The sequence below is a fragment of the Neofelis nebulosa genome, chromosome 3 (assembly GCF_028018385.1).
Source record: "Neofelis nebulosa isolate mNeoNeb1 chromosome 3, mNeoNeb1.pri, whole genome shotgun sequence".
In the NCBI taxonomy this organism is placed as follows: Eukaryota; Metazoa; Chordata; class Mammalia; order Carnivora; family Felidae; genus Neofelis; species Neofelis nebulosa.
Genome location: NC_080784.1, coordinates 43,325,562 through 43,351,949, shown reverse-complemented (window position 1 = coordinate 43,351,949; position 26,388 = coordinate 43,325,562). Strand labels below are relative to the sequence as shown.

The 26,388-nt window shown below is 38.8% G+C and overlaps 1 protein-coding gene across 4 annotated transcripts in view; it reads right to left on the bottom strand.

Moving 5' to 3' along the window:
• Nucleotides 1-26,388, bottom strand: part of ZMAT4 (zinc finger matrin-type 4) — a 347,808-nt gene that overhangs the window by 29,851 nt on the left and 291,569 nt on the right. For 2 of the 4 annotated variants that reach the window (XM_058720583.1, XM_058720584.1), the window contains exon 6: nt 21,738-21,834. The exons of 1 other annotated variant lie outside the window; for it this stretch is intronic. In XM_058720583.1, coding sequence (XP_058576566.1) covers nt 21,738-21,834 — 97 coding nt within the window. Of the gene's footprint in view, nt 1-21,733; nt 21,835-23,388; nt 23,434-26,388 lie in introns of those variants that run through there. One more of the 4 variants, XM_058720586.1, reaches the window with a different exon arrangement.

The following is a 26,388-nucleotide window of genomic DNA, read 5'->3' as shown; positions in this document are numbered from 1 at the left end:
ACAGAAACTATGAGATAGCAAATATTTGTTGCATAAGCTACTTGGTTTTGGGAAAATTTCTTATACAATAGCATATAGTTAATACAGAGGAAATCTGGATGTTCTGATGTTTTGCAGTTATAATAGGTGATACATTGTGTTTCAAGTAGGCTGCTGAGTTTCTTGTGCCATCACAGAAAAATGGGGCCTGAAAATGCTAAAACAAATTCCAAAGCCATGATGTACTCTCATCCTAAGATAAGAATGCCTTTCAGGTGGTTTTAAGGACCAAACTAATGGCACCTTACATTCAGGTAGCATTTCATGTCTGATCTCATTTGATCCTCACAATAATCCCATTGGGAAAGTAGGAAAATTACTATTATACATTTGGTAGATGACTTAAAGTGAACTGCTTAAAGTTTCATAGAAAATGAGTAATATGGATGGCATGAGAATTCAGGACCCCTCAATTTCAATCTAACATCATTTCTTCTATATTATACTCTCTGCATGAATCCATTCCCACACCAGTGACTGTGTTAGCTAATATGGGAGAGAAAAGAAATACTTCCTGATTATTCATTCTGTGCCAAGGTGTACACCAGGTATTTCACACACTTCATTTCATATAATCATCATATCCAATTGCACAGCACTTGTTAACATCAGTTTTCATAGGAGGACACTTGAAAGTGAGGGCAATTAATGAAAGCATTGCCGATGGCCACTTCTGTCACTCAGGGGTATAGGAATTACAGGTGTTACATATATCAAAGTCACTACTATCCCATCTTAGTATTTAATTCCCTAAATTTCCTTATAGTTATATAACCTGACATGAGAAAAGGTGGGATCATCCTTAAGTAATTTTGTCACTTAAAGGCTTTCATAATTGGGTAAAAGGCAAGGATAGAGCAGGCTTCCATTAGAACTGCAATCAAACTACCAACTTCTGCTTCTGCATTCAACAATTATAAACCCATCACTGTCTTTTAAAACAAACAGAAATTAACTAAACAAATGAATTGAGATTTTGGAAATACATCAGTGAGAACATTAGACAAACTTCTGCCTCCACAGAGCTCACTTGAAAATGTTAAACAATCATAAATACACTAAAATCTTTGGGGGAAATGTTACTCTGCCTCATGCCACTTCCTCATCCATCCCAGCTGGGTTACCAATAACATTTGCCTATCTTTTTATTTGTTCTTCATCAACTACCTCTCAAATCCTTCTTAGTCACCACCTCAGATATCCCCTGCAGCCTTCACGATCAACAGTGACAACAATAGCAGCAGCTAACATATACTGAGAGCTTGCCTAGATGGAGCACTGTGCTTAGCTTTAGGATAATGATCTTATTTGATTCTCATAACCCGATGAGATCAGCACTGGTGTCCCCATTCTACAGATAAAGAAACTGAATCTTAGGGAGGTTAAGCTACTTTCCAGACATCACACAACTAGTGAGTTATGTGACAACTACTAAGTGTCAGAGCATGTGTTCTTTAGAATGAAATATACAGCCTCTCCTCCTAATCAGTCCTTCTTCACTGATTAGATGGAACTCATGCAGCTGAAACTCCCCCTGCCTCCTTCCCTCCAATAAATAATATACCTATGATCCCTCTGTTCTTCCTCCAGTCTGAGAGTGTGGGGCCCTCCTTCTACTGGAGGACAGGATCTTCTCTTTCAAGCCTGGAGCTCTCTGGTCCTAACTTCTCTAGATTTTCTCACACTCTTTGAAAAGTTAAGTCACCCAGTGAATACTCTATTCCCTCATCTTCCCTTTCTCACCTCTCACTCACCCTTCAACACGCCAATCTTCTTTCCCGACCACTCCACACGTTGCGTTCCCTAAGGTTATCAAAACAGCACACTCCAGACTATTCAGACAACACTTAGACTGTATCTTACCAGATTTCTCTCCCTGCATTTGACTCTGCCTATCACTCCCTCCTTCTTAAAATCTGGCCAGTGTTCTGAGATACTAGCCACATGACTCCCCTACCTCTATAACTATCTCTTTCTGATCTCCTTCACATAATTTCTCCCACCCACACTTAAAATTTTGCTATTTTCCAAGGTTTCATCCTTGCTTGCCTTTTATTCTATATGTCCTTTTATTCAATAGTGCTTTAGCTCATCGTTTGAATGAATACCTCCAAGAGGATTCCTAAATCTGTATTTCCACTCCTAATTTTATAACCCTCCTGTCCCAACTCATACATCCAATTTTTATTGGAAAATCTGTCTCAATGCTACACAGACATCTCAAACTTAACATGGATAAAACTGAATTCATGATTTTCCTCTTTCTCTCAAATTGACTTTTCCTCTTTTATTCAAGTGATGCCACCAGTCCATACCACTCAAGTCTGAAGTCCAGGCCATTGCAGAGTCCACCTGCAGGTGTCCTTCCTTCACTGCATGGCACCATTAATGTCTTAGATGACACCCCCTAGCCCTTCTTCCACCCAGTGCTCCAAACACCCTTCTACCTCAGGAGCTTGGCACCTCTTGCCTGGACTACCTTACTAATCTTTTAATTGTTCTGTTTCTAGGCTTTTGCAATCTGCTGTCAGAGTAATATTTTTAAAATCTTTCAATATGGGGGCACCTGGGTGGCTCAGTTGGTTAAGAGACTGACTTTTGGTGCAGGTCATGATCTCACAGTTTGTGTGCTTGAGCCCGCTTCGGGCTCTAGGCTGACAACTCATAGCCTGGAGCCTGCTTCAGATTCTGTCTCCCTGTCTCTCTGCCACTCCCCCATTCACACTCTGTCTCTCTGTCTCTGTCAAAGACAAATAAACATTTAAAAAATTAAAAAAATAAATAAATCCTTCAATGTGATTCCACTACCTATAAGTATTGTCTGTCTCTCTCTCTCTCTCTGCCTCTCTCCCCCTCATTCTCATTAATGACATTTAGGACTACTTACTCGAGCTCTTGTCTCCTGCTAATGGCTCAGGCCTATTTCTCTCTCTCTTCACCAGGCTCTTTTCTAAAGATCCAAATCAGCCTTTACATTAGTAAAGTGGTGGTGTCACTTCTTAGACCAACATCCTTACTTTTCTTGTACATCTACTCATTAAAAACTCAAGTCAAATACCACCTCTTCCAGGAAGTCTTCTCACAGGCTGGGTTGGCTGCCCCTCTTGTGCTTCTATAGCACTCTCTGCCTTCCCCTAACATGGCATTTCCCATATTATAATAAATTTATCTGTCTCTGTCTTTAATACTAGAATGTAGTTCAGGTTTTCTGTGTGCTGGCTCCTTCTAGACACTGGAGATACAGCAAGGAACAAGATCCAGAAAAATCCCTGTTCTTCTGTAACTTTTATCCTATTTATGAAAGCATATGTGGATAGGTGGATGGATGAATATATATAGAGAGATGATAGATATAGATAGATTGATAGATAATAGAAAGAAAAGAAAGAGAAAGAAAGAAAGAAAGAAAGAAAGAAAGAAAGAAAGAAAGAAAGAAAGAAAAAGAGAGGAAAGGAAGGAAGGAAGGAAGGAAGGAAGGAAGGAAGGAAGGAAAGAAGGGAGGAAGGAATAGCAGAGGGGAATAAGTGCTAGGTAGAGAGTTAAAATAGAATTATGTGACAAAGAACACCTAGGAGACATTTAAGCTTAGAGTTGGTTGACAAGAAGGAGTTAGTCACATGGTGGTTGCTGGAAAACACATCAGGAAGAGATTCCAGCTAGTAAACACAAAGTTAAGGCAGAAAAACATTTGGCTGTTGGAAAATCAGAACAAAGGCTGGTCTGCATTCCTAGAGTACAGTGGGCAGGGGGAGGTTGGTGTGAGCTAGCACAGAGAGGTGGGTAAACATGAGATTGCACTCAGCTGTGTGAGCCAGCAAGAGGAGTTTGGATGCACTTCTGAGTTCAATGGGCAACCTTCAGTGGATTTTCAGTGGAGAGGAATAAAATCTAGATTGCATTTGTGAGAGCTGACTTTGGCTCCTGCGGAGGAATGGCACAGAGAAAGGAAAATGGGCCCACAGGCAGCAAGTTAGGAGGCTGATGCAGGGAGGCCAGAAAAGGTAAGAGACCAGAGGCTCAGATGTGGAGGTGGAGGGATGAGATACAGAGGCAGTGTCACAGGACTGGCTGATAGATCTAACATGTAAATGGAGGGAAGGAAAAGGATCAAGGTTAGTTTGCAGACTTCTGCCTTGAGCAACTGGATAAATCGTAGTGCTGTTTAGAGATGTGGGGAGCCTAGAGAAGACAGAGGTATAAGGTCATGGAGGGAAATCGAGTGTTCTCTTTTTAATCATGTTACGTTTGAGATGCCTGACTAGAGAGTCTGGAGTCAGGGCTGGATTTGACGGTATGTATCAAACGGGTTAGATCTTTTCTGGAAAGTGTGATGACAGAAAAGAATAGAGCACCAAGAAACGGTCCCTATAAGCTCCTCTGTGACCAAACCCTTTGGCCATCTTTCCTAGTCACGACTCATAGAGGTGCTGGGCTGGGTGATGACTCCATATCTGTTGTAAGGTTTATACATTTTAATTCCCTGATGTTTGTCCAATTCTCCAATTAACTCTTGTCCTGGTGTTGGCCTCAGTAAGTGGCCTCCTGCCACTGACAACGTTTGTGCCACCTGATGCATCTCCAGCCCCACCTATTACAAAGTGGTGAAGCTATTTTCTTCAGAATGATTTTTCACAACCCTGTCAAACTTCACACACATATATAGAAAGTAAAATAGACAATTTCACCAAGGAAATTGGATATTTTATCATAACTTGTTGTCTTGAACACATCATATAAATAATAATGTGTCCAACCACAGATGGTCCGTTTCCCATGAAAGCTCTGCAATAAATCCCTAAGCCATAGCCCTAGCAGAGTTTTTTCTGCTCATCAATGAGAAAACAAATCATGGTATCTCTCCCTTCAAATTAATCTCAGTATGCTGATAAAATCATGTATTCTCCAGGTGATATTTTAATTTTTTAGTATGCTGGGTATAATTCATTCCTACGTGGATATCAATTTTCTGACACATGTGAGTCTAAAATATTTTCATTAAAGGCATATGGTTCAGTTAAAAAATAAAAAGAAATGGTCTTCTCATTTATAATTTTTATACATAGCTAAAGCAAAGAGATTCAGAATGGCACTCATTAATAAAACAAGTTTATCTTCCTGAGAAAACTGGAAGCCTTTGAAGTCACTCTAGTTTTGGTTTGTTTAATTTTTTTCAAAGAGAGACAAAATGACTTGGCACTTAATGTTTTGGCCTCTCATTTGGCATTTGACTATTGTGTCTTATATTGTTATGTAGCAGTTTTCTTAGTGTGCCGTGGTGGTTTCGTAGCATGGCTACAAAACACGTGTGCTGCAGAGCATGGCTAAGCTGAACGGCGTTTCCTGGGATTCCCTTCCCTGTCCATTTCTAGTTTTGTCTCTTTACACTCGGAAGGTCAGTGCTTCTGTAGCTCACACATGTAAGTGTCACATCCTCCTGCAGAACATTCGCTCCACTGAGGTTGAAGGTGGTGAGCATTAACATGGTTTCTGTCCCCCCATACAGTTCCAGCTCCTGCTTGGGAATTCAAGTTTGGCCTCGCTCTTCCCCACTTTATATCCATTGCCCTAACAGCCTGTCCTGCATACTTCAGGCTCTAGCAGCAGAGGTAAAGGCAACAGTTTTAGACAGTGCTTAACTGGCTCCCACAATTGTCTAAGGTCAAATCCCTGTGTGTGTGTGTGTGTGTGTGTGTGTGTGTGTGTGAGCGTGTATGTGCCAGAGTATGAGTCTGCGTGTATGTCTCTCTATGTGCTTGTGAGACTGTGTGTGTGAGTATGTGTCTATGTGTGAGTGTGTCTGTGTGTGTGTGAGAGTGTGTATCTGTGTGTGATCATATGTGTGTGTATGACAGAGGAGGGCAAGGGCAGAGGGAGGCACCTCCTAGTGGTTTTGCTTCTCCGATTGAATCCTGGCTAATACAATGTTCATGGTGCTGCTTTTTCTTTCTGCCCTTTCTCTACTTTGGAGGATACACCTATTGTCCAGGCTTAAATTTCACCTGTCTAGCGGACTCCAAAATCTCCATTTTTAAGCCCTGACTTGTATCTGCATACCAAGCTTGCTTCAGGACCACCCTACTTGGATAAAGTACCATTACTTCAAAAGCAATGTGTCTAAAGCTTAACTCACTAAGGCTCTTCCAGTCTATCAGAATCGTGTCCATATCCCAGGCTGGAGACCCTTTCCTCTGTTGTCCTGTCAACAATGTTATTAAATTGTTCTTCAGACCTCCAGAGAACAGTAGAGCCCAGGGGAAAAGTTTAGTGGGTGGTAGTTTTGACCCTACATGTCCACTTCTAATAGAGCTCTGTTTTTTATGAAACTCCACATACTATTTATTTTAAAAGAGGGTTCTTCTATTTAATTTTTAGTTCTCATGCAAATCCTTCCCCCTCTGCCCTTCTCATTGGGTCATCTCTGAGGCTGCAGGGCCCTTTCCCTCACCCAGTGAGAACATTGGTAAGGAAATCCCTTACTTTGTTCTTACCCCAGCCATTGTGGTCATCACAGTGTCAAAACTTCAGCAAGACTCCCTGGCAAAAATCAACCACTACCTCCTGATTGGCAAAGTCTCTGGATTCTTTCAGTCCTCTTCCTACTTGACTCATCCGTATTTAGTTAATCTGAACAACACCACCCTCATTCTTGAAATGTTTTTCCTCCTTGGCTTCTGAAGCACTAATCTGTCCTGTTCTCCTACTTAGAAATATTATTATTTCTAATATTATTAGGTATATTATTAATATATTTATATTAAATTATGTTAAATATTACTAATATTCAATATAAAATATATTAATGCTTAATATAAAATAATATGGATATACTAAACATTATATAAATTAAATTATATTAAATATTATTAAATAACATTAGAAATATTAAATGTGTCATGAAAAAAAGTACTGACTTCTCTTCCTTTGTCACCCTGTATGTGCGTGTGCATGTGCACACGCATGCATGAATGTGTGTTTATCCTTCTTCTCTACACACACTCCTTGAATGATCTCATCTATTACCATCTCATCTACTTCATTATCCTGCTATGAGCTAATGACTCCTAAACTGTTTCTCTAGCCATCATTCATTTTCAGAACTCCAGACCCATAAGCCTAAGTACCCACTGGCATCTCCATTTAGATGCTCCTAAACTCAGCCCATCCCAGACTGATCATCCTTGTTCCTCAGCCCAGGCTCATCTCATCCAAGCACATTTCTCTTGTTATTCATGTCTGCACTCACCTCTCCCTTCTCTTGATTCTTTGCATGATGTTATGTAAAATCACAATCACATATGAGCATTTTGATGCTCTTTTATTATGTTTGTTAATTAGTTTTCTTAATTAAATTCTATGCTTCTTGAAGGCAGAGATCACACTACTGACTGGTCTTATATCCACATGATATCAGACACTGAGCTCGACATCAAGCAAATATACGGAACAGAACTGAATCATTTTCAAGTACCATGGCTCTAGAAAAGGAGGACATGCCAGAAAATCATGACAACATCTGCTGTCTAAATCCAAAGGTAATGGATGCAATTTACTGTCTTTGAACACTACTAGAGGAGAAATAATTTTAAAGTAAAAAAAAAAAAAAAGGAAAGGAAATATTCTAAACTAGATTATAAAATTTGACTTAGAACTATGCTTTAAAAATTGTTTGGTCTGCATAATTCTGCATGACATCATAATATATTTCTCTCCACCTCCAAGTCTCTGATTGGATCCATACCTATGAGATGATATGAACATGATTTTTTTAGTCTATAGTGGCTCTGTTCCTTTGACTCTGAAAACCAGAAAGAGACTGGGGTTATGGGGAGGATGCTCAGAAGCAGAAGTGGGGTTTCATAGCCCCTTCCAGCTCCTTCCATGGTCAGACTATCCACAGGGTAGCCATTCGCCTTACACTCAATGGCTGACAGAGGAGTTCCCCACTTCTCATACCAGGCTACTCCGACTCTCTCACATATTTTCTATCTAGCCACCTCTCTCTGACTAAAAATGATAAAGGAGCTACTTATTCCCTCTCTTTCAAAGGGATAAAAATGGGTGAGTTGTGAGGTCAGTACATCTGTGTTTTTTCCAGAATAGTTGAAATCTTTGCTTTACGAGCACTAAGCTAGAGAAACCAAAGAAATCATAACAGACAAAATTATGATGGTAAGGGAATCTAGAAACATGTTTGCATAGAAAAAATATTTAACTCATTCAGTGTTATATTTCCCACTTGTCTTTCTGTAAGTCAAGAGTAGAAGGAGCAAATATTATCTCTTCAAGCTTCCCTGACCCTGGACCAAACTGGCCAAGTTTGTTCCTGGCAGTCTCATCTCCTCCCTCTGCCTTCTCTACCAGACCCAATGATGCCCTTTATATTTCTATCTCAGTCCCCTCCCATCTAAACTTCTCACAGGTAAGATTCTGACATTTGTTATTTATACATCCCTTTGTGCCATTATCCCTGGGACTTTTATAGGAAAGTAGACAAAATAACTTTTTTCCTGTGGAAAAATATAATTTGGCCATTAGCTAGCATGTGTGTATGGGGGAAAGGGTATCACTATGAGAGAAGAAAACAACTCCCTGAAATCACATCAGAAGGCAGGCCCAGTGTTACAGCCTGTCACATTCTCCCCTGCGAATGAAGAAATTACTCATAATTAGCAGAGAATATTGTGGAATGATATTCATGATATTCATTGACTTTAGTCATTCAAATCCTATGCTGGCCTCAACTCTAATTAAACAGTTGAGAAGAGAAAGACTATTAATTATTGTACATCCATTGTGGGCCCAGGATGAGATAATTTAATCAAAAGATCCAGGAATAATCCTACTTCTAGGTTAAAAGAAAAATTACCCACATGAAGAGTAAAAAAAAAAAAAAATCTGCCTTCAAACAATGAAGCATTTCTTGTTATGAAAATCTGACTCAGTCTTACTCTTTTATCTGTGCACTATCTTATAGGAGCTAATCATTTGCTATCATTTCCTAGAAGCATACTCTAGAGAAAGTGTTATGAGCATGAAGGGAGAAAGAATAATTAGAGTGGCTTCTAACAGAAGTTGGGCAGATAAATGTCTCTAATCATCATTCTTTGATCACAGATGTCATTTATTCTTAACTTAATTTTCATTCCTGGTTTCTTCCCTTACTTAATAGCATTGAGAATATCCTATTAGGTGTTACAAGATTTAATTCACCATAAATAAGTAATGAGGGCTCTTCAAAAAAAAAAAAAAAAAAAAGAACCCAGAAAATGTGAAGTTTTGAGCGAAGAAAGTAGTTTGGGGGGTAAGGCCTTACAAGTCCATACAACAAAACAACAAGCACTTCTTGGTAACTCATCCTGTTTATACCTGACATCCCTCATGGCTCCTGCACCTGCCTTCTTTCTTCACTTCATAACTCAGGCTTCCAGGCTACCTTGGGCACTAAAACCTGCACTTAAAACCTACATTGTTCTGGGAGGTGTGGTCCATGTTGTGCCCAGTCACCCAGCTCCCTTCACTGCCAGCTGTTTGGAGAGCTCCCCAACGTTCACCATGGAGTGGAGGCACCAGTGTCCTCTCCTGCAATTTCAATGGACTCAAGAGTCAAGGGATCTCTCTAGAATCACAGAGCTTTGGGGTTTAGGCATTTATTTATTTTGAGAAAGACAGAGACAGTACAAGGTGGGGAGGGGCAAAGAGAGAGAGCCAGAGAGAGAGAGAGAGAGAGAGAGAATATCTCAAGTAGGCTCTGTGTTGCCAGCACAGTTTGAAGTCACAAACCTGAGCCAAAACCAAGAGTCGGTCATTTACCGACTGAGTCATTTGAACATTTAAAAAATTACATTATCACTTTAAAGACAGGAAATGTAAGTTATTAATTTGTTATTTTGTACTATGTGACTTAGAATCCATCACATAGTAGGTCACTTATTTGTTAAACCCTTGACCCAGTCAGTGAATGTTCTGGTGTTCTTTCACCAACGTGTCATAATACTGAAAATCTCCAGATCATGAGTGAACCAATTCAATCCACAGAAATGAACTCTCTAGATTCACTATAGAAATACCACTTGCATGTTCTAGAAGGTTGACTAATTAGGTACCTGATACTGGGTTTCTTGAGAGTTAAATTTTAAATGAAAGATGCCTCTTCAATGGATACATACACTGCAAAGCACTGACATATCTTTTCCTTGTACTGATGTTTTCCTGACATACTGGTGTGAGAGAGCCTGGCCTCTTTCCTGTCACTTTTTTAAAGGGAACAATAGATGTTGGCTACTAAATTTCCTGGCTATAGTGAGCATCTCTGATTACATTTTACCTGGTCTATCCTTTCTCATGGGAGGCACACTTTTATCTTCAGGCCCTTAGTTAATATGGAATAACACAATTATGACATCTGTTCCAAGATGAAGAAATTGAAACCTGTATAGTTGACTTCCAAACTTTCCAAGTATGGAGGCTGCTGAGAAATCTGAAGAGCCCCCAACTCACAGCTGCCCCGAGTAAGAATTATGTTGATCCAAAGCTGGATTTAAAATGAGCCATGTTAGAGCTAACCCCATCTATGGCAGACACTTAAGGTGTCCTTTTCTGATATAGATACTCAGGGACATAGATTCTAATTTAGTAAGTTGTCTGACCATGAAAATCTTACTTATTAGTAAGTTTATCTTACTTAGCGCTGAAAAGATGTTAGAAAACGAAATCCATTATTTCAACTTTATCCATTGTCAAGGAAACAAAATTAGAGGTCTGAAACTCATCTACTTAAAGGTTATTATATGATCTTTTTGTTAGAACAGAAATAAGTTCGGTGGTTATGGTTTTAGAATTCAAAAAGAGTAAAGTGCACATGTTAGCCTATTAGGTGTCTTTAGAAGAAAGGGCACTTAAATAAGGAAGAGAAAAGACATGTATCTCTGGAGACGATAATAGCACCAGAGGCTGTGGGTAGAGCTTTGAACTACTTGTGTCCTGAGCTTGAAATATCACCAACATTTCTGAAAGCTAGCTTTATAGATTTTGATTTGTATTTGACTACTCAGCATGAAATGGACTGAGATTTTTCTGTGACCCTAAAAGCTATAGAAAACCATGCATTTTCTATTTGTTGTTAAAGACTATTAAGAGTGGCAGATATATATGACTATAATGATGGTTATGTAAATTTATATTCTGACTGAGGTCCAGATTCTGGCTATATCTGGCTATTCTTAGCACAATACAGAATGGTCCAGATAATATTAACTCAAAGAAAAGAAACAAAATATCTTCAAAATGTTTATCATTAAGTTATAACTTAAATAATAGTGGCCAACACTTAAAAAGATGTCACCCTTATACACAGAGTTAATTTGTTTTTTTGAGAAAACCCTTCCAATTTTGGAAGATTTAGGCATTTATCAAACACCGTGACTCAAAGCTGGATTTAATCAGTTAATGTTGAGATTAGCCAGATTCTAGTATGAGCTGTAGGTGTTTGAGAAAAAAGAATACAAATACTCTTTTTAAATGGCAAAATAAAAAGTGCAAATGGGAAAGAAAAATAAACCCCTCTCATCAAAATGGTAAAGATACTCTATCCAGAGAGTCTCAAAGAATATTAGGACAACGATTTTAGGAAATTCAGCCAGGAGGATTGTTCAATTTATTTTATTTATTTTCAATGTTTATAATCCATGGTCTTTGGAGAAAAATGTGTTAATAACAGATGTTTGACAAAATGCAACTGGTTATCAGAGAGCTGGGTAAAGCAGAAAGCCTGAGTAGGAGCTGGGGTTTAGAGACCACATGTAATTGGAAATGTGCAGAAAATGTTCTTTCTGGTGTTGGAAGATTGAATATCAAGCTTGAAATGTTGTATAAAATGAGGACTTGGAGCAGGTAGAAAGCAAATGACTGCAAGAAACTCAAAATGAGGACATTCTTTGAAGGCCTCTCTCAGATCATTCTTTTTATCTAATTGTCTGATTAAGGTCAGTTGGGTTCTAAACACTGAGTAGACCTGAGCTCGTGTGTGATTCCAGAAGCCCCAACTTTGGGCAAGAAACTAGAGTTTGCTGTTAAGAATTCTGGGACAGTCTTGCAGAAGAAGTACCTGGAACAGAAGTATTAAATGTTACCTCAACATCCAGATACCTCTTCTTCGAGGTACATTTCAAATGCAATTTCATTACTATAAAATAATAATTAACACCTATTGAGAAAAAACTTCATGCCAAGTACTATCTACACACTTGAGTATTTTTTGCTATTATTGTTTTTATTGTTCTTAAAACTTAATTCCCACTCTAATCAGTTTTAAGTTTTGTAAATAACCTGCTATATTTTCCTAATGTGGAAACGAAGTCACAGAGAGGCCTTTAAGTAACATGCTCAAGGACATACAGTTAGTAGATGGTAGAGTAAGGATTAAACCAGACATTTTCATTCCCAAACCATTTTACTGCACTCACTTTACAATAGTCTTTTCCAATGATCCCCAACCAGATGCAATTATTTCTTCCTCTGAATTTCAGCAACACTTTGTACTTCTTTTTTTTTTTTAATGTTTACTTATTTTTGAGAGAGACAGAAACAGAATGTGAGTGGGTTGGGGCAGAGAGAAAGGGAGACACAAAATCTGAAGCAGCCTCCAGGCTCTGAGCTGTCAGCACAGACCCTGACGCGGGGCTCGAGCTGAAATAGATGCTCAACTGACTGAGCCACCCAGGTGCCCCAATATTTTGTACTTCTTGAACTTACCATATCCTATGTTGATCTTAATTGTAATTATTTGACTACTTTTTGCATCTTCTCTACATTATAAACGTGTAGAGAGGTATAATTATCTCTGCATCTCCTTCTGTTATCCTTAAGGCCTGTTTAATGCCCTACACGTAGTAGATGTTTGATAGATTTTGGTTGTGGGATTGAATTAAATGTGGTGAGGGGCTGATCTGTCCAATCATTCACCACTACCCCATCCACACTATGGAAAACAGAGCCAAATGGACCCTACTCAATCTTCTCTTCCACCCTTCAGAGAGGTGATAGAGAACTTGAACTCAGTAAGGAGACCACAGGCAGATTTCCATTTCCATCTCATCTCCTCTCCCCACTTCCCCAACAAAACTGACCTAAATGAAGTGAGATCTTTCATTCGTTGAATTCAATTCCCTGGCATTTCATGTTCCAGGATAACCTTTAAGAGATTAGACAAATGTTGGCAAAGCTCAATATTCTACTTAAGTCTGATTGGACTAAAAGTCAATGGCAGCTAAAAATAGTTTACAAATGGACATACCCTCATTTTTAATGAACTCTGGTGAAATGTGAGAGAAGTGCTTATGGTAACTTACAGAAAACCCAGAAAGAGTGCAAGTCCAGAGGCCTGACCTGCTCAGGTGAGGGGCCAAAGTCTACCTTAGAACCCCCCCCCCAATTCCCTCCTACCTATTCCTGTGTGCTTAAGAAGGCACCAACATTAGGTTCTGTATTCATAGCTTGGAATAAAGTTAAAAATAAACTTCTTTACCTTTTACACAACCAACTCTACTCCTTTTGCCCCAAATCATAAGCACTTGAAAAGACCCTTTGCCTTTTGTTTAAGGACAGGCCTCCAGGATACCTCTCCTCTCACAGGACTAACGCTTAAAGGACTGGTCAGCTTCTGGGCCACCTAGCAGCAGAGAAGTAAACACTAAGGAAGAATTATGTTTACAGTCAATCTTCATCCAGCTGAAAAATATTAAAGAGTTAAAGAAGGTAAGCCTCAAAGTCATAAAATTAGAGAATGTTAGAAATAACACAGACTTTGACTACCCCATTTTCCAGCCCCCTCATGTTTCGATGAAGACGCTGAATGAAGCTCAGTGAGGGGACACAATTAGTTGGAAACCACGTGGAGAAAGAAAGAACTACTGACGCATGGAATAAAGTGAATGAATCTCCAAACCATCATATTGAGCTGAGGCAAAGAAACCAGACCGAAAAGGATACCTATAATATTATCCCATTAAGTTCCAAGACAGTCAAACTAAGCTATGGGGACAGAAATCAGTGTTTGGCTGGAGGTGCGGGGGTTGGGGTATGAGCTGAAAAGGGGGTCCAAGAGAACTTTTGGCGGTTATGAAAATGTTCTGTACGTTGATTGGGCTGCTAGTGACATGGTGGACACCATCCCACTGTGCTGCTAAAAGTGACCTATCTTGTTGTGTGTAAGTTGAGTCTCAACAGACTGGTTTAAAAAATTATTTTTTGCTCTGAAAAGCTGCACGGGGTGTGAGAAGTGGTGCTGACATGTGCCTCCTATGCCAAGCCTGTGGGCATCCACAACCCTCCTGCCATTTCTTTTCCTTGATGCAGATGCACTCTTCAGAACCAAGCCTTGGTGACTGGTCCTGGGTGACTAGCTGAAGCAGCATAACAAAGAACATGAAAGATGTTCAATGTGGTCCACAGTTAAATCTGAGACATTAAATCATCAGCTCATAACTACTCTGGAGACAGCCATGACTCATGCAAATTTCAAGCAAGACAAAATAATGATTACCAGCTCCCCCCCCAAAAAAGGGGGGGGGGTAGTAAATGAGTGAGCTAAAGAATATTAGGTGCCATTGGTAATTCTGGAAGTAATATGAAAGAATGAAAGTGCTCCCCATTTAGTTCTTCTCAAGCCTGCAAAGGCCTAATCTAGTCACATACTATGATTATAATGTATCCCTAGGTATGGCATATTTAGCAAAAGCATGCAAGTGAGACTTGGAAAAATAGAGCTGTTAGGATTGCCTGTGCATTGGTGCTATATATAGAGAGATGTATAGCTTTGCTCTGGCTTCTCTGGAATTCTTCTCTCTACAGGCTGTTTTTCCTTTGAGAAGTTGAACTCTGCTTCATCAGCGGCCTTTCTCAAAGAAGCGGGGGCTCTTGACAGTAGTGGACTTGAATGTTCTGCCTATTAAAAACAGAGCTAAATAGAGAACACCCTCTGACCTACAGGCCCTGCCACATCCTTGTGTCTCATGCCTACAGCAGGCACCCTATTTACAGCACCTAGGATTCCCCTTGGCTAGAAAGACTTGGCGACAGTCTGTAAGCCTACTTCTAGAAAAGCCATTTTGCACAGCCAGAGTCAAAATGCTGTTGCCTGGGGTTCTAGATTTCACCCTTTATTTCAAGACTTTCTGAGCAATTTACAAAGTATCAGCTGAAGAGAAATAACCTAATGCTCTTCAAGAAAGGCAGCTCTATTTTAAAGCCTGTCTTATGCCCTGCTTATCTCAGAATGTCACTGATGACATATATATTGTTTTTCAGAAAACAAAACAAACCGAAAAACCTTTTCTGTTGAAAAAATATTGCACAATACCAAAGTCCCAACTCTTTTGATTCTTGAAGTTCTTGGATATGCCAGTAAACCATATTGAAAATTCCACCAAAAATATCTAGATCTTTAGCCTTTGAAGACGCCCATGCATTGATTTGTTGCTCGTTGGTTTGTTTGCTTCCAAATATTTCTTGGGGCTTTAAACTACTTTTATTTTATTAAAAGTACAGATGGTTCTTTTTTAAAATTTTTTTAATGTTTATTTATTTTTTAAGAGAGAGAGAGAAGGGTGCCTGGGTGGCGCAGTCGGTTAAGCGTCCGACTTCAGCCAGGTCACGATCTCACGGTCCGTGAGTTCGAGCCCCGTGTCAGGCTCTGGGCTGATGGCTCAGAGCCTGGAGCCTGTTTCCGATTCTGTGTCTCCCTCTCTCTCTGTCCCTCCCCCGTTCATGCTCTGTCTCTCTCTGTCCTAAAAATAAATAAACGTTGAAAAAAAAAATTTTTAAAAAGAGAGAGAGAGAAAGAGAGAGCAAGCCAGGGAGGGGCAGAGAGAGAGGGAGACAGATTCCAAGCAGGCTCCTCGCTGTCAGCACACAGCCTGATGTGGGGTTTGAACTCACGAACTGTGAGATTATGACTTGAGCCAAAACCAGGAGTCAGAGGCTTAACTGCTGAGCCACCGAGGCACCCCTAAAAGTACAGACAGTTATTGATGGTTGGTTTCTTTGCAAAACTATCTTATTTATTATTGTATACTCCTCAGGTAACTAACTGCTACCCTAAACGTAAGAACTGAACTCCAAGGTATTTAAAACAAATGAATACATTCCAGCTCTGAAAATTAGGCTAAATATCCATTCAATCATTTAAGAAATAAATAAATATAATGGAAAAATGAATGATATGAAGACTTTGTCTGGAGGATTCACACTAGTTGGGAAAAACTGTAGAAAAAGCAATGGATATCACCATTTAAAGTTTCTTCTCAAAGGAAGAAGTACATTTAGAAATTACTACTAACTTTTGGTCAGTCTGATTTATTCTCGTAGACACTTGTGTCTCATTTTCAACCAACTGAAGTATCGAAGTAAGTAATGACAACTTTTATATCCATTATTTCTAGGTAATGTAATGTCCTTGGGCTTGAAGTGTTCCCTAAACTCAAATTTAAGTACATTATGGGGGAAACGTTCATTTGTCTATGGTATGTACCCATGTGCCTTTAAATTTCATTCTACTCATTGGTACTAATTGACAGACTATATCCCCTGGAAAGCCTGAAAAATCTACTAACAGGCAATTGCTTTATATGTCAATGTGATCATTTGCATTTCTAAACCTTTAATCTCATTAGATACTTAATATTTCTCTTGTTATTTAATAATGGAGCAAAATTTGACTGCCATTTTGCTGTTTATGACATTTGCCAAAAAAACAAAAAGGCTCTTTACTACTAGGAAAGAGCAATATGTTAATAATGGTATTATTTAAGTATTATTATAGCAGTGATAGTAATGATGACCGATACCCTGACTTCTGCCCTTGGGTCTGACAACCAATTATTTTTGGGGCCTTGGACAAGTCACTTCTCAGACTCTTAATTTTCTAACCTATAAAATGGAGATGTGAACATCTGGTCAATTACAGGGATGCTGTGCATATTATATATAATAACACTTTCAAAGTGTTTTAATTTGTTGCTATACTCCAATTATGCAGAAGTTTCCTCCAGTTAAGAGTGGTGGCATCCTCACCATGTACATCATCATCATTGCTGTTAGTACTGGCATAGACATAAGAAGGAGATGCCTAGAAAACATAACTAAAAGGATACTTGTGGAACAAGGCAAGTACGTTTCACAATGCATTCATTTCCTGGGGCTCCCCTAAAAAAAGTACCACAAACTGGGTGGCTTCAAACAATGGAAATATATTCTCAGCTCTAGAGAATATATGCCTGAAATCAAGGTGTCAGCGGCCTCTTCCAAAAGCTCTAGAGGAGAATCCCTCCTTGCCTCTTCCACACCCTGCTGGCTCCTGGATTTTCTTGGCTGGTAGAAACAATCCTAATCTCTACATCTGTCTTCACGTGGCCTTTTACTTGTGTGCCCCAATATCCCTTTCTTCCTCTCATAAAGACACCAGAATGATTTCATCTTGAGATTCTTAACTGTTTACATCTTCAAAGACCCTATTTACCAAAAAGTTCACATTCTGAGCTTCTGGGTGGACATAATTTTGGAAGACATTGCTAGCTCCAGTAAAATAGTATAGGCTGACTGGGGAGAGAATGTTAAGCTGAATTCAGTAGCAGCAGGAAAGAATACCAAGATCGTAAGCAAGGTATGGGAAGTGGACATGTACTTGTCCTGTTCTTGTCATCACTAATCACTTATCTATGAGGTAACAGAGGCCTAAAGGACATTTGTTACTGCCCCTGGTCACTCAGTGGTGAAGTGGCACTTGAAATAAAATCCCCTGACTCAAAATTCAGTGTTCTTTCCACTACACAACCCATCTGAACACCTCTCTAGAAGTTATTACTGAAAATATAAATAAAAGTCCTTGAAAATTACTGACACTTTAATATTTATGGTGATTTAATCGGTCAGATTAGAGTCGTTAAGAACCATTTGGCTGACTTCCAATTTCAGCTCTGAGAGAGTAATTGGTATCATACTAACCTTCCACCTGAGAACAAAACAAAAGCTGGCTAAAATTTAAAGGAAAAACTTTGGAAGCTCTGAAGAATTGGGGTAGCTGATGTCAATGTACTCTAATAACAGTGTTACTAGTCAAAGGACATTTCATGATGACAAAAGGGCCAATTCCATAAATATTTTTAGAAATTCTTAAATTTGTAAGCATCTAATAATATACCTTTAAACATATAAAGCAAAGAAGTAGAATTAAAAGGACACATAGACAAATCCATATTTTTAGTCAGAAGTTTTTTAAGTACCTCTATTTCTCATGGATATAAAAACAGACAAAAAATCAGTAACACAGAAGATTAAAAAATTTGATTAAAAAACAAGATTAATAAACTTGACCTAATTGATATACAGAACCACTTACTCAATTACTGGAAAAGACACATTCTTTTCAAGGGAACATGGAGTTTTATCAAAATTGAACATTTGCCTGGGGCACAGAGCAAGTCTATCCAAATTTCAGGAGACTGAAATCATTTGGAGTATGTCCTCTGACCCCAGTGAAATCCAGTACAAATTAATCCTCCAAAATATAAATAGAAAAATTCCCCACATGTTAGATTTTAAGCAAAACACTTATATATAACCATAAGTAAAAGAAGAAATCACAGTAAAAGTCAGACAATAAGTTGAAATACATAATAATTAAAATACATATAAAACCTCTAGGATACAAAAAAAATAACTTGTGGAATATAGCTATAACAGTTTATTGAGGAATATTGAGAACCTTAAATGCATATTTTAGGAGAAAAGGAAATACTTGAAAATGGATGATCTACACTTTCCTATGAAGAATCTGATGGAGGAAAATGAAAATTAAATACATAGGGACTAGAAAGAAAAACACTTTTTTTTAATGGCAGAAAAGAGCTGTACTCAGAAAAAAGTCAACAAATCCCAACATTCATCCCTCAAAAAGATTCAAAGATGTATAAACTTTTAACAAAACTATAAAAAAATTTAAAAGAGAAGAGACAAATAAACAATATTAGGAATGAAAAATATCCCACAGACATTAAAAATAAAATCAGGAGATACCATGAACAACTTTATACCAATACATTTAAAAATGTAGATAATATGGGCAAAGCAATTGAAAAATAACTTATTAAAACTGATACAAGAAGAAGTAGAAAATATGAACAGGGCTTCACTGAAGAAATTAAATTTTCAATAAAAACATTCCCACAGTATAATCTCCAGGTCCAGATGGCTTCCCTAATGAATTCTTCCTAATATTTAAGTAAGAAGTGACAACAGTTCACTACAAACTCATTCAGAGATTAGCAACAGAGGGCAGACCTCTCACCTTGTTTAGTGAGGTCAGCATCAACTTGATACCAAACCTGACAAGGGGATTGATTACAAAAGACTCATGGAACAATCTGTCTTGTAAACACACATGTGCACGCACACACACACATGCACACATGCAATATCCAAATTAGGTAAAAGGGCAGATGAAACAGTCACATAGGACAGGGCTTTTGCAATTATTCCCCTCATGTTTCCCTCATTGCACTCTTTAGAAGAACAACCTTGTACTTCTGAGGTAGAGACAAATGTCTTTTTTACTGGAAAGAAATCATGGTAGGAGACATACACTTCTGAAGTCACATTTATTTATTAAAGCCACTGGGAAAGGAATGCTCTCTTTTTCAAAGTTCATCCTGGTACTCTCTATTGGCAGTCCTCACTGTGGTAGTTCAGTGAGCCTGAGTCAGACACTACTAGGTTCAGCCCTGGTTCTGTCATTTGTTGGCAAGGTGATGCTTTGGTCCCTCTGAGTCTTAACTTTCTTGTGTAAAATAATGGGTTAATGACATTTATCTGAAGGTAGTTAAGGGGATTAAATGAGATGATGGGTGTGGAAATGCCTAGCACACTTTCTGGCACATGAAGTTGTATAGGTACACATAGAGATTTTCCTGGAGCTGGAGATACTATTTGCATTATTTATTTACCTAATTTGTGCCACTTAAAGTCACTATTGTCTACCATTTTCTTTTTATTTGTTAAGAGCAATAAATGCATGCCTCTAAAAGATGATCATTTATTGTTGCAGCTGCTTGTAATGTGTCTTTGTGTCCATCAGATGTCATGTTGGTAAGACTGCATTCAGTGCCTGTCACAAAATACTAGTTAGAGACACACTGAGTAAACTGTTAGGGGAAGCGGGGGAGGTGTCCAGTAATCAATACAAGTGTCCTAGGTACTCCATCACGAATCAGAGACAGTCTTTTTGAAGAATTACCTCAACAAAACCCTCTGGGGTAGATCAGAGTAAAGCAAGTCATGAAAGGGGATTTGACTCAGGAGACAGCGCCAATTGAGGGAATACTGAGAGTCCTAACTCCAGGCTTAAATTTCCTTACCAACACCAGACCCCTGTGACCTACATCTTTATGATACCTTTGCAAACAATAATAATAATAATAATAATAAAGTCCTTGACTGTAATGCACTTTCCTCATGCCCCTGCCTGGAAAGTTGTCACTCATCTTTTAAAATCACACATCCATTCGATCAAAATGTTTATGAAGCCCTTCATATGTGTCAAGTGCTGTGCTGGGCAGTGAGGTTATTATGATGGTGAGTAAAATCAGACCACAACCTCATTTATGTGCCCAGGCTCTTTGCCGATGTCCCTGTCAAACTTGGCCTGGTTGTTCCCTCTTGGGTACCCAAAGCTCTGGGTGTACACATCCTGGTATTAGAGAATAATCCCTGTGTTCACATGGCTGTTTCCTCTGCCTGGCAGGGAGCTCCACAAGAGGAAGGCCTAATTTGATTCATCTTTTCTTCCCCGGGGCACACTTTGAAATCTGACACATAGTGGGTGCTCAATAAATGTTTGTTGAATGAATCATTCATTAATCACAAGGTCTTGATATAGTTAAATTTGTTAAACAATTCTACTAATGAATAGGAGTGAAATTAAAACAATTACACTCAGGAAAATTGCATATTTTTGAGATATTCTTTGCTTTTTCCCCTATTTTATTAGATTTTATTAGCAGTCCTGGCAGCTACTTTAAAAATGCCTACAAAGCTAATGTCACTGTTTTTTAAAAGATGCACAGTATATTTATACTGGGAAATATGTAGGTGAAATTGTGCCCAATAGCCTTTTCTGGCTATCTGAAATTTGGGAGAAAAATGAAATGAGCTTCCATTTAATTGGAAAATAGCTATGCATGGGAATAACTTAATATAGCAGGGGATTTGTTGGGTATCTATACTAATCAACAATATTCATCTAGAAATGTTAAGTGGTAGAAGAAAATCATAGAATTTTACTTCACAACACCGAAGTCTGCCACATCCTCCAAACACAGATAAAATTGTTTATTTAGAAACACTTAGTATATCTCTAAAAGTTTCCTGAAGTTTGTGAAAATATGCTGAGCTGCTCTTAAAAAAATTAAAGAATGAAAATAAGCAAACAAAAAAGCCTGTCATTACTTGTGCCAAAAAAGAAGAAGCCATTCTTTAAGTTGTGCTAGGTAGACCCTGGAGGCTTCAACATAAATATCAAGGGAAATTTGAAGATAAAGAGATCCTGTTTGTATTGACTTATTTTGAAATAAGTAAAATGTTAGCCTTTTTTCACCATGCTATAAATTATACACAAAAGGCCCGAAGAGTGAGAGCATGAAAGTACCTACTTGGTCTGGTGTTTAGATCCTTTCAGATGGGCATGATACTGTTCTATGGAGTTTAGAGAGACACTGCAGATGGTACATCTGTAATTGCGCCTCAGACCTGTGGACAACAGACAGACTTGATTAGCTGTGTCCTTGCCATCAGCTACCTGAATGCATCCCAGAATCTTTAAAAGTTCAGGACAGAGTATTAGAGGCCATCTGGTCTACCACACCAACATTTCAATTCTCCTTCCAGAGCCCAGCCAACACGTCCCTTAGCAAAAGTTAGAAGCAGGCTGCTCTATTTCTGGATAACTAAAAGTATTAGAACATGCTTCCTTGAGATACAAGGTTTCTGGACATATTTTGACACAAAGGATGCATTCTACTTTTTCCTTAAGGCATGGAGACAGGGTAACCTGTTCTCTCTGCAATGAAATTTGAGACTCCAGAGAAAAACTCTGTCTCACTTACTCTTTCAACCCTATTCCAATGGTAGAATCAGAAATTTAGCTTTAGACCTCTTTCATTTGAGTTCTTCCAGGGTCATCTTATAAAATGTAAATACCCAAGAGAATGCTGATAATCTAATTCACATAAAAGTTTACATTCCACTCAAGAATTTAAAAGAAAGTTATTCATTAATTTGCTTATTAGTTTAATTCATTCAATTCATTCATTAATAAAGTATCAACTTTGAACTGGGCTCTAGGGATTCTAAGATGAATAAGATGCTCTTTGCTTTCAAGGATGTTAGCAAAAACTTTGACTTCTTTATAATATTGATTTATCTAGAGTCAAACATGTTAGAAAGTAGCTTTAACCAAAAAACTTTAAACATTTGCCACAGTTCAGAGACCCACATTAAAGATATTCCTTCTGCTATAATGTCCCATCAGAGTAGAGAGAAAAGCAAACTTGAAGGCAGGATCTAAAATTTTGGATTTAAATCCTGGCTCCAATTATTCCTGGTTGTATGATCTAGAGGAAATCACATAATTTCTTCCTGGCCTCAACATGGAGATAAAGCCATTCATATCACAAGGATGTTCTAAGAATTAGGTGAATAAAATATATTAAAATGTTTACCAAGTGACAGTTACTAATTTTCTCCAAAATTCTACGTCTTACTATCAAAAGAGCCAGAATTATAAACAGCTGTAGCAATTTTTTTTTCTGATGAATGCATACCGTTTTCTTTCTAAGAGACAAAATCACTCCCATTTTTCTATAAGGAAAATAATGCACAATGTCAGCAGAATTTTGTAACCTGCAATCTGGTGAGTTTACATGAATTATTTGACTTCTTTGGATTTCTGTTTCCTTAAAGTATTTTGGGAAAGACAGAGTGAGATAAAGCATGTATGAAAGAGTGTCTGGCACATAAGAAGTGATCAATATAAATTAACTACTATTATGATTTCAAAGAGATGTTAAAATGGAACACTTTTTTTGCCAATGTCCCAGATGAAGCCCTAAGTTGAAGCCCTACACCCATATTACTAAAGTGAAGTATGAGAACCCCATTTCAAAACATCCAAAGAAAAGAGTCAAGAACCAGTTTCTAATCCCCAGCTGACCACCCACCACCAGTCTAAAAAAGAGGTGGAGAAGAAAGAGATAGGTGGAGGATTTCCTAAAGGAGACATATTGAACTGTAAGTTTTACTTACCCTCGTCCATGTGAATTGGGGGTGTCCTTCTCTCTCACCTCAAACCTATGGGAAAAGAATTCAATGGAACTAACTCCCTAGAGAACTTTAGAAGTGCCTCCTTGCACTCAAGAAGCCATGTACTAGACTCTATACCACCTGCAAGATCCAAAATGCTAGAGTCTATGGCTGGTTAGCCAGCCACCTTGATAGCAAAGCAAGAAAGGTGGCAAGATTGGGCATGGCCTGTATTCTCACAGCTTGTCAGAGTAAAAGGTATGTGTCAGTTTCCCACAGACCATGTGTGTACTGGGTATTAGTGGGGCTAGTTTGGTGATGTCTTGGATATTGGAGTTGGGGGCATTAAGACCTCATCAGAAAGAGGTTAAGAGTGTTCAGCTGGCTAGCCTGGAGCTTAAAGTGTCCCCAGAGGAGATACTTAGCCCATATCGAGTAATGCTGAGTTCCTGAGAAAGCCAAGAAATTGCTCCATGAAATGAAGAGTCTGTTTGCAGCCCCTGCCAGATCTGGCAGGATCTATACCAGCTTTGTATGCATATCTATCAAATCAACTCTTATCCCTTTCCCCTTCTTTAATTTTTTTAACTTTTATTCAGTTTTTGAAAGACAGGGGGAGACAGAGCATGAACGGGGGAAGGGCAGAGAGGGAGACACCGAATCTGAGGCGGGTTCCAGGCTCCGAGCTGTCAGCTCAGAGCCCAACGCGGGGCTCTGACCCACAAACGGTGAGATCATGACCTGAGCAGAAGCTGGACACTTAATCAACTGAGTCACCCAGGCACCTCAATCCCTTTCCCCTTCTAACCTGACACCTTGCATCCCTCAGCTCTGGAGGAACCTGAGGCAGCCTTCTGAGCTAAAGGGATAAAAGCAAAAGCCCTAGAAGACAAGCAAAGGCCCTGAGCAGAGAAAAAGAAAGGACCCTACTGAACTGTCTTTTTTTCACAGCAAATAGGCAGTCCAAGCAAAATCTGAGCTGAGAGAGGGGGGAAAAAGTAACTTTTAATAAAGTTTGGAGATATTTATTTATTTATTTATTTATTTTAAAGTTTATTTATTCTGAGAGTGAGAGTGAACACGCGTAACAGAGGGGCAGAGAATGAGAGACACAGAGAATCCAAAGCAGGCTCTGCACTATCAGCATGGAGCCCAATGTAGGGCCCAAACTCATGAACCATGAGATCATGACCTGAGCTGAAACCAAGAGCCAGATACTTAACTGACTGAGCCACCCAGGTACCTGATTATTTGGAGATATTTAAAAATTATTTTTCTAGGGGTAGCTGGGCGGCTCAGTCCATTAAGCATCTGACTTCAGCTCAGGTCATGATCTCATGGTTCACGAGTTCAAGCCCTGCATTGGGATCTGTGCTGACATCTCAGAGCCTGGAGCCTGCTTCGGATTCTGTGTCTCCCTGTCTCTCTGCCCCTGCCACTCACATTCTGTTTCTCTATCACACAAATAAATAAATCAATATTAAAAAATTTTTAATTATTTTTCTATCCTGGATATATCAATTAATGGCATAGAATTTTTATGTATCTAGGAATGAGAGTAAATAACTCTTTCCAGCTTAAAAGTGTGTAAAAAATTCATGAAGCTTACTCTACTTTTTATCCAAGGAGTAGGGAAGCATTAATCCCACAGAGACAGTTTGAAAAGGCAGCAGAGGGCAAGAATAAGGTTGGTCTCTGATAACATCCCTTGAATCCTGCTGACAGAATATTGCAATATCATTAGTAACGTGAAAAACAGCAGAAATTCCTGGAGACTTTCAAATTCTTAGGGTCCCCATGCATGTTTCTGGGAAACCTATCTGTCACGTCATATGATAAGCCAGACTGGCCATCGTAAGGACTAAATTGTTTTCGTTTCAGTTTAATTACATAACTGGACACTGATTTATCTAATTGTGATTCAGGTAAGAGTCAATTCAGTTATGGGGAAAAAAAAAACAGTATAACCACAGATCTCTAGGATCTTCCTGGGAAGCACTCTAAGGGACTAAAAGCTTTCCAGGCACAGGCTGACAGTTCAGAGGCAATAGACAACTGCGGACTCTATTACCTCAAGCAATGACTCCCAAACTTCTGAGTCTGTATGCATCCTCCAGCTATTGTGCTCAAAACCAGATTCCCAGGCACAGATTCCAGAGATTCTGACTCTATAATCTTTGGATTGGGCCTGGGAATCTATAAGAAGTCAGAGCTGTAACCCAACCCCCACCACACACACACACACACACACACACACACACACACACTTTAAAAAGTACTGGCTCATTATACTCATACTCCCCTTGGTCACTTAAATTTGTTAGAACAATACTGGGTCTTAAAATTAATAATAATAATAATAATAATAATAATAAAGCTTCCATAAAGAAGAGCTGTACTTACATCACCTTTCCATTTCATAGGTGTGCATGACTCAGAAAGATGACCGCAGTCCCTCAACCCAGAGACTATAAGTTATGACAACCAGCATGTGAGCTGGTTGAATGCTTACCCAGGGCTGATCCATTCTTTCTTTTATGTATGGAATCAGAATATGAAAACCAGCATCAGGCTCTCCTCTCTCCTGAGTTTTCCACCAATGCTGTCATAATAAATGGTAACTACTATTTACATGGGTCCTCTTCAGACTACAGACTAATCAAAGTTCTCCTCATAACAAATTGAGGTTCAGCTTGGCAACAGGCATAAATATTTATGTTTAAAATGGGCATTTTAAAGATCACCAACAAATCCGAAAAATATTCTGATCTGTGCTTTCCATTACAATTCTCATGCTCTGTCTTCCAACAGAGGCGTGGGCAGGAAATAGCTGGTACTTTATTATGATGTAAAACTACACGAAGCATAAACTAGACAGGCACTGGGTATAAACAAGAACAAAGGCAGAGAAGGGGCAGAGGAGTCCTCCCCCACACATTACACAGTGTCCTTGGTGGGAACTTAGGGCTTTATTAATGCTCAGTTGAAATCCTAATTAGTTTG